Genomic DNA, 8214 nt, shown 5'->3' on the forward strand with positions numbered 1-8214 from the left:
GGCTGGCCAGTGGCCACCCTAGCCCCCTTTCACTTTGGCTGTGAGTACAGCTTTGACATGGAGGCTCTGGCCAAAGGTGGAGAGCAATTTCCCTTGAAATTGGGGCAAAGAAGGCTTCCTATGGCTAAGGCTCCAAAGAGAAAGCACCGGGGACCCCCATAAGTGGCACTCAGAAAGAGCATGGCATTGTGTGGAAGGATGTAGAGGCATGCTGTGTCCCACCTGGGGGAGCGTCCTCAGGTGGAAAGAGCCAGTCAGGCAATGATTGCTTGCACTTGCATTCCCTTCCTCCTCCCATGAGCTCACTGTAACCCACTAACAAGGGGGTGCGGTGGTCCCATTCCACCCTCATAACCCCATACGAGCCTAATAAATCTGGTCATTTCATAGAATCACAGAATCACAGAGTTGGAAGGGGCCATCCAGGCCATCTAGTCCAACCCCCTGCTCAATGCATGATCAGCCTAGAGCATCCCTGACAAGGGTCTGTCCAACCACTGCTTGGACACTGCTAGTGAGGGGGAGCTCACCGCCTCCCTGGGCAGCTGATTTCACTGTTGCACAATTCTTACTGTAAAAACGTTTTTCTTAATATCCAGCCAGTGCCTTCCCGCCCTTAATTTAAACCCATTCTTGCGAGTCCCCCTCCTCTGCTGCCAACAGGAACAGCTCCCTGCCCTCCTCTAAGTGACGGCCCTTCAAAGACTTCAAGGGAGCAATCCTGCCCCCCCCCCCAACCTCCTCTTCTCCAGCCTAAACATTCCAAAGTCCCTCAGCCTTTCCTCATAGGGCTTGGACTCCAGGCCCCCGATCATCCTCGTCTCTCTCCTCTGCACACACTTCATTCTGTCAACATCCTGTTTGAAGTGAGGCCTCCAGAACTGCACACAATACTCAAGGTGCTGCCTGGCCAATGCAGAGTACAGCGGGACTATGACATCTTGTGATGCTCAGGTTTAAACCAGATGAGACACTAGAAGAGCCACGATCCAATCTCTAATGCTTGCAAAACAGTGGTGTGGGCTGACCTGAATTGGGGCCCTGGTGGTGCTCCTTTCCAACCTGGTTAGATTCCTTCCAAAGGTAAAGGTAAAGGTTCCCTTGCTCGAAAGCCAGTCGAGTCTGACTCTGGGGTTGCGGTGCTCATCTCCGTTTCCAAGCCGAAGAGCCAGTGCTGTCCGAAGACGTTTCCGTGGTCTTCTAGAAACTATTAAAAGAGAAGCCAGAGGGAAGAGGCTTTTTCTAACTTTTTTCCTTCTCTCAAATCCTCAGGTGGAAACAATCTCTGACACACAAAGCAAATAAAAGAACACTGAGAATGAGAGCGTACAGAATGGATCCTTCTGTTTCCCACAAAGCACAAATCAGCCTAAGGTATGAGAAGCTTGTAAAAACTCCCTTCTGCCTTGAGGCCAGTGAATTCCATGCATCATCTTGACCCCTGAAACTTTCGGCAGCTGCTGGCAACAGGGCACCCTTGCCAGGTAATTCTGAAAACTAGGACCAGTCTGCCCTGTTGCTCACTTGTGGCCAGACTTAACTGCCTGGGATGTTACGAGAAACAACATTTTCTTGAAATGTGTAATTCCAGTTTTACAGGAAACGAAGTACCATTGGGGGTTTCTCTTATATTGGGGTGCTTTTGTTTTGTTTGCATAAAGCCCAGATGGCCTCTGTTTGTCTTGCAGAGAAGAGCCAGTACCTTCTGAAACAATTTCAGTCCACTGCAAGAACCATTTTGGATCTGTACATTCAAGTGCAGCTTCATCACAGGGCAGCTGTTGCAGATTCGGCGGCTGCTGTTTTGGTTATGTGTGCATTCTCTTTGCTTTGGTTGTTCCTCCATTTTCATCTGAAAGTAATAAGGATTCCTATAAGCCGGGCCTATCTTGATTGGTCGTTGTATATTAAGATGTGAGTGTCATTTGGAGAGACTGTATGATTGATTTCTCTCTTGACTCCACCCTGACGTGCGCGTACCCGGAAGTGACGTGACGATGGCAGGCACGCTGGGGGGCGGGGCCATGGCCACACGAGGGAAAACCATAGAGTTTTCCCTCGGATTGCCATGGCCCTGCCCCCAGCATGCCCGACATGGTCGCGTCACTTCCGGGTTACACGCATGTCGGGGTGGAGTTCCCCTGGGGGCCCGATCCGGCGGCGGCAGGGAGGGAAGTAACCTCAGCAGCGTATAATGCCATAAAGTCCCCCCTCCAAAACAGCCATTTCCTCCAGGGGAACTGATCTTTGTCATCTGGAGAGAAGTTGTAATTTCGGGTGATCTTCAGCCCCCACCTGGCAGTTGGCAACCCTAATTCTCTGGAAGAAATAGCTGCTTTGGAGGGTGGAGTCTACGGCATTATACCCTCTGAGGTCCCTCCCCTTCTCAAATCCCACCTCCCCAGTCTCCCGCTCACACACAAATTTCTAGGAGTTTCCTCACCTCTTGCCCATATCCTCTCCCTGCCTCATTCTCTCCTTCTCAGCCATTCACCAACCTACCTTTTATCTACCTCCCATCTTCAGCTATATTTGTTCTTTATTTACTTCCTTTACACCCCACTTTTTTCCACAGTGGCGACCAGTGTAGCTTTACAGTATTCTTTTCTCCTCTTTTTTATCCACACAACAACCCTGTGAGGTAGGTTAGGCTGAAAGTATGTGTCTGGTCCAAAATCACCCACTGAGCTTCCACAGAAGATGGGGATTCAAACCTGGATCTCAAAGACCCTACCCTGAAGCTCTAACCACCACACCACACTGGCTTTCATAGGGTGGCTGCTGTTGAACAGTAGCAAGCAGCAGGGCCTTGTCCAGTCATGCAACTCAGGTGGTTTCAAGTCACCCAGAGGTTGCTTCCAAGCCTAGGGTTGCTAGCCTCCAGATGCGACCTGAAAACATCCCAGAATTACAACTGAACTCCAGACAATAGAGATCTGTTCTCCTGGACAAAATGCCTGCTTTGGAGGGTGGACTGTATGGCATTATATTCAGCTGAGGTCTCTCCCCTACCCAAACTTTGCCCTCCTCAGACTCAACCCCAAAATCTCCAGGAATTTTCAACCTAAAGATGGCAACCCTAAAGAGGCCTGGAGTTTACCTTCAAAGGCTAAAGTAGGGCTTGAAAGGGCCCTGACCGCCTTCCCCTACCTTTTTCCTCACAGAAACTGAAGACTGGAATACCGTGGTTGCCTAGCAACAGCCACTGAGTGAATCTGTTGCTAAAAGCTACAGGTACTCTTTTTATCATTTTCAGATTTTTTTAAAGCTGCCTAGTGCTGGGGGTTTTTTTTAGATTTCACAATATTTTTTTTGCAAACCTAGAGCCCTTCTCAGGTTTGTCCAAAGATCTATCTTGCCCAGTCACAGCTCCAGTCACTGGATTTAAGTATCCAAAGATATCCTGAGTTTGCTCTTACAATATGAGATGACTGACATCATGGCAAGCTTAAAGGGTATAATAGCGATCCTAAAGTGGGAATGACCAACTTCTGCAGATTTGAGAGACTGAATCCTGCCTGGCCAATCTGTCTGGGGCCCAAATCCTACCAGCCATGGTGTCATGGTGGTTCCACTATACATTACCTGGGGGGGGGGGTGTCTGGCCCTATTTTGACAAGTTGTCACCTACCTAGTGAAGACGGTCTCACACCAAACCAGTGTTGCCGCCGCCACCACCACCACCTCAGCTACGGCCCTGTTCCGTAACATCCTGGTTCTTCTCACACGAAACAGAAGACCTTTCAGCATTCTGGGGTGCCTTTGAGAATGTCTCAGCCCCCACCTTTCCTTTTCTATTCAAATAGATTAAAACTGGTTGACATTTGTAAGAAAGGTGTTCCCTAACATGAAGACGAATCGACAGCAGGCTGCAACACAGGTCAAGACAACTCAACTGGCCACCGAAACATATGAAAGAATCTATTATTAGCATTTCCCCTCTGCTGGAGAGTCCCCGCTTCACTGGTGGTTCTGTAGTGTTCAGTCCTATTTAATCATCACTGGCAATTTAAGTGGAAGTTCTGGGCAGCTTCAGGAGAACCCATTATCAAAGAAGAGAAGAAGAAGCCATTGGATTTATACCCCACCCTTCACTCGGAGTCTCAGAGCAGTTTACAGACTCCTTTCCCTCCCCCCCCACAACAGACACCCTGAGAGGTAGGTGGGGCTGAGAGAGCTCTCCCGAGAACTGCTCTTTCAAGGTCAGCTCTGACAGAACTATGGCTTGCCCAAGGTCTTCCAGCAGCTGCAAGAGGAGGAGTGGGGAATCAAACCCGGTTCTCTCAGGTTAGAGTCCGCGCTCCTAACCACTACACCAAACTTGTTCTCACACCAAACCTGGGCAACGGAACTCTTTCTAATAACTCGAAAAAATGTTTAAATGTGTAAACGTTTGCAATGTAGTAAAGGAGAAATGAAATAACAGCAAAAAAGAAACCGCTGGAGAGAGGGTGCTTTCTCAGTCCAGCCTCCTCCATATTTTCTTATCCACTGCCAAAGGTTAAATCCCTATGGTGGGACTATATGCATGGACACATCTGAAGTACATTATACAGAAGTGACTCCAGAATCAGGAATTTCCTTTAAAAAGAGGGGGGGGGAGCAACACTTCACCCTCTGCATTTCAAAACAGTAAGAAGTGCCCACTTTTCTTAAAGGGAGCTTACTTTGCATAAAAGACGTCTGATGCTACAGACTCTCCGTCACTTTAAATCAATGTGCATCTGTAAGTCACATCATTTACCCCCCCCCTTCATTTCCTTCTGCGGCGTTTCAGCAAACGCAGGGCAGTCTGTCTGTCTCTCAAAACTGCCGCGCTTGCATCACCCGAGCAGCGCTTTTTGTCAAGGGATCCTGGGACTCGGGCAGGGCTGAATCTGTCGGCCTGGCATTCATAAGGGAGGATTTATTTCAATATGTTGTTGAAACTACCTTGTGTCAGGTTTATCTGTCTCGGGGGAGATGTACATTTCTTATCGCGCACTGCGCCATCTGTTAAAAGACGCAGCCACTTGTCTCTCGGCGAGGAGACCACAGATGGAGAGTTTTCCCCCTTGTACGCCGAAACTGTCAATAGATGACAAAGCCTGGTTTGTTTGCAGCCAGGTGGAATCACCGAGGAGGAAGAGAGGGCTACCTGGGTGCTCTTCCACAGGTCGACTCCATGTGTGAAGGTTGACGGAAGAAACAATGGCAGTCAGCAAGGAAGGACGAGGGAAATAGCCCCAACTCCATGCAGGCACAATATTCAGGACTGCACATTACGGAAGCATCACATTATTAACTATACATATACATGCCCAGCCCACATTTCCGAACAAGGACATTTCGAAAACCTTTACTTAATTGTGCAAGCAAAGCCACTGGCTTCAATCTGCCCACTTTGCATAAAGAGGCTGTTCGGTTTGCGTATTTTACTATCTCAGCCACTAGTAAGTTTGTTTTGTAATGGCAATAATCATAGGCCCGTAACTACTGGCCGTGTGAAGTACGATCAGAGCAGTTCTACACATTCATATGCAAACAGGTCTGCATATTCAGACCAATCCACAGTACAGAATGGTTACAGAGGCTGCACCATTTCAGATGGCGGGGGGGCATGGTATACTTGAAGTCCTGGCCCCACGGGTGGACCTCCTGATGGCACCTGGCATTTCTGGCCACTGTGGGACAGAGTGTTGGACTGGATGGGCCATTGGCCTGACCCAACATTGGCTTCTCTTATGTTCTTAAGAATATAAGAAAAGCTCTGTTGGATCGGACTGGTGGTCCATCTAGTCCAGCATCCTCTTTCACACAGGCGCCTTGGCGGTCCAACAAACAGGACACAGAGGCCAAGGTTGTCCTCAGTGTTTCTGACTACCACTGCTATTCAGAAGTTCCCTTTAGTCAGCATGGCCAAAAACCATTGATCGATGTGGATCTCTCCTCCATTAATCTAATCCCCATGTCGAGCCGTCTCTGCTCATGGCTGTGAACTGCACAGTTTCATTACTCATTGAATAGAGAAGTGCTTGCCTTTATTCTGTTGCTCATGAACTTAGTTGTGTGCCCCTGAGTGCTAATATTATGGGACAATGAGTTGGCCGACCTCCAAGCGGGGCCTGGAGAACTCCCAGAATTACAACTGATCTCCATACGACAGAGATCAGGTCCCCTGGACAAAATGGCTGCTTTGGAGGGTGGACTCTATTATACTACTGCATTATTCCCTGCTGGGGTCCCTATCCTCCCCGAGCTCTGCCCCCCCCCAAATCAAGGAATTTCCCAGTCCAGAGTTGGCAACCCTATGGCACAGGAGAAGAAGCCTCTCTCTGTACAGAGCCTGCAAAGTTCCTTTTTTATGGGCAAGAGCTGCTTTGGAGGGTGGACTCTATTATACTACTGCATTATTCCCTGCTGGGGTCCCTATCCTCCCCGAGCTCTGCCCCCCCCCAAATCAAGGAATTTCCCAGTCCAGAGTTGGCAACCCTATGGCACAGGAGAAGAAGCCTCTCTCTGTAAATAATTTTATAAGCCTCCACTGTGCCCCTCCTTAGTTGTCTCTTCCCCCCCCCCAAGTTATCTCAACTAGCTCTATTCTCTAGAGCCTGCAAAGTTCCTTTTTTATGAGCAAGAGCCTGTCTGTGAAGAAATGTGAACCTATGCACAGTCATTTCCCTAGGTTAAAGCCAAGCTTGCACGGGTAGTTAAGATGTACATTCTGACCAGGACATATAAATATGGCATTTTTCATTTGTCTTAGTTCTCATGCATAATTGTTGTAAACATTCCATATCACCTGTTTTCTTTGTGTTCCTTTTCGGTCCTTTTCTTTTATGGTAATTTGACAGTGTTCATAGAATCACAGAGTTGGAAGGGGCCATAAAGGCCATCTAGTTCAACCCCCCGCTCAATGCAGGATCAGCCTAGATCATTTCTGGCAAGCGTTTGTCCAGACTCCACTTATGCATGCCATTTTAAAGCATTTTACGCAATGTAATCATTATGCATCATTTTATGCCATTTATATACACAAAAAAAGGCATCAAACAGCAATTTAACAGCAATTTGACTGCTGGAGTTTCTTATTACAGTGGGGGGGGGGAGGAATGTATGGTAATTTGACAGTGTTCATAGAATCACAGAGTTGGAAGGGGCCATAAAGGCCATCTAGTTCAACCCCCCGCTCAATGCAGGATCAGCTTAGATCATTTCTGGCAAGCGTGTGTCCAGACTCCGCTTATGCATGCCATTTTAAAGCATTTTACGCAATTTAATCATTACACATCATTTTATGCCATTTATATACACACAAAAAAGGCATCAGTTTTAACAGCAATTTAACAGCAATTTGACTGCTGGAGTTTGTTATTACAGTGGGGGGGGATGGCTGCCATTTTGTTCTAGCCATAAAGAAACTCCAGCTTTTGAATTAATCCAGAGTAACCACAAAATTCATCCATCTCTCTTTCTGAGTCATTTAGCCAGGTGAGGTCTTCTGTTTCTTTAATTGCACGGGATTTTAAAACCTGACACCTCTGGGGTAGGCTTCTCCATTTTTATTGATTAGAACATTTATATCCACCCTTTCATTGTGGTTCCAGGTAGCTCACAATTTTCAGTCTGCTCTCACATTGGCAGCTTTTGCAGCCTTTTCTCTATGGCCAAATTGCCCTTTTGGCCCACCTTGATGGGTATCAGCCACGTGGAACGTACAACTGCGCCAATGAATACCATCCTTTGGATAATATGCAGAGCTGTCAGACTCGAGAGTGCGATGATGCTGGGCTGACCTGATTGTCTGACACCATTAAACTAAGCAAATGAGACACATGGGCAAAGGCCTCGGTAGACTACTAACCTCCACAGAACACCTCTGGGTCCCGCTGTCCTTTCGCAGTATTGCCAAACAGAACTAGGAGCAGCAGGGGCAGCAGGAGCTCCGACTGAAGCACAGCCATCCCCGTGTATCGGTCTGAGGAGACACACAAGGCAACGGTGAACAAATGTGCTTCTACTACTAGTCAAAGTTCAAAGTCATTTATCACGGTATTACACCCACATGAAACACAGAATAAAATATACCATCGTCATCACCCACAATCGTTAAAAGTGAGAGGATTTTAAGCTTCAAGACTTAAAATTTATAAAATTATATGTATTACATTGGCTTAAGAACATAAGAGGCGCCAATGTTGGATCAGGCCAAAGGCCCATCCAGTCCAACACTCT

General features: G+C 47.6%; 1 protein-coding gene across 1 annotated transcript in view; it reads right to left on the bottom strand.

Annotated features, from left to right (window-relative positions):
• The window catches only part of CNPY1 (canopy FGF signaling regulator 1), a 51474-nt gene extending 43531 nt beyond the window's left edge, over nucleotides 1–7943 (bottom strand). The window contains exon 1 of the mRNA XM_015413438.1: nucleotides 7844–7943. Within this exon, the coding sequence (XP_015268924.1) occupies nucleotides 7844–7943 (100 nt within the window). The remainder of the gene's footprint in view (nucleotides 1–7843) is intronic.
• Between the last annotated feature and the right edge of the window lie 271 nt (nucleotides 7944–8214).

This window comes from Gekko japonicus, unplaced genomic scaffold (assembly GCF_001447785.1).
Source record: "Gekko japonicus isolate JY-2015 unplaced genomic scaffold, Gekko_japonicus_V1.1 scaffold105, whole genome shotgun sequence".
Classification (NCBI taxonomy): domain Eukaryota; kingdom Metazoa; phylum Chordata; class Lepidosauria; order Squamata; family Gekkonidae; genus Gekko; species Gekko japonicus.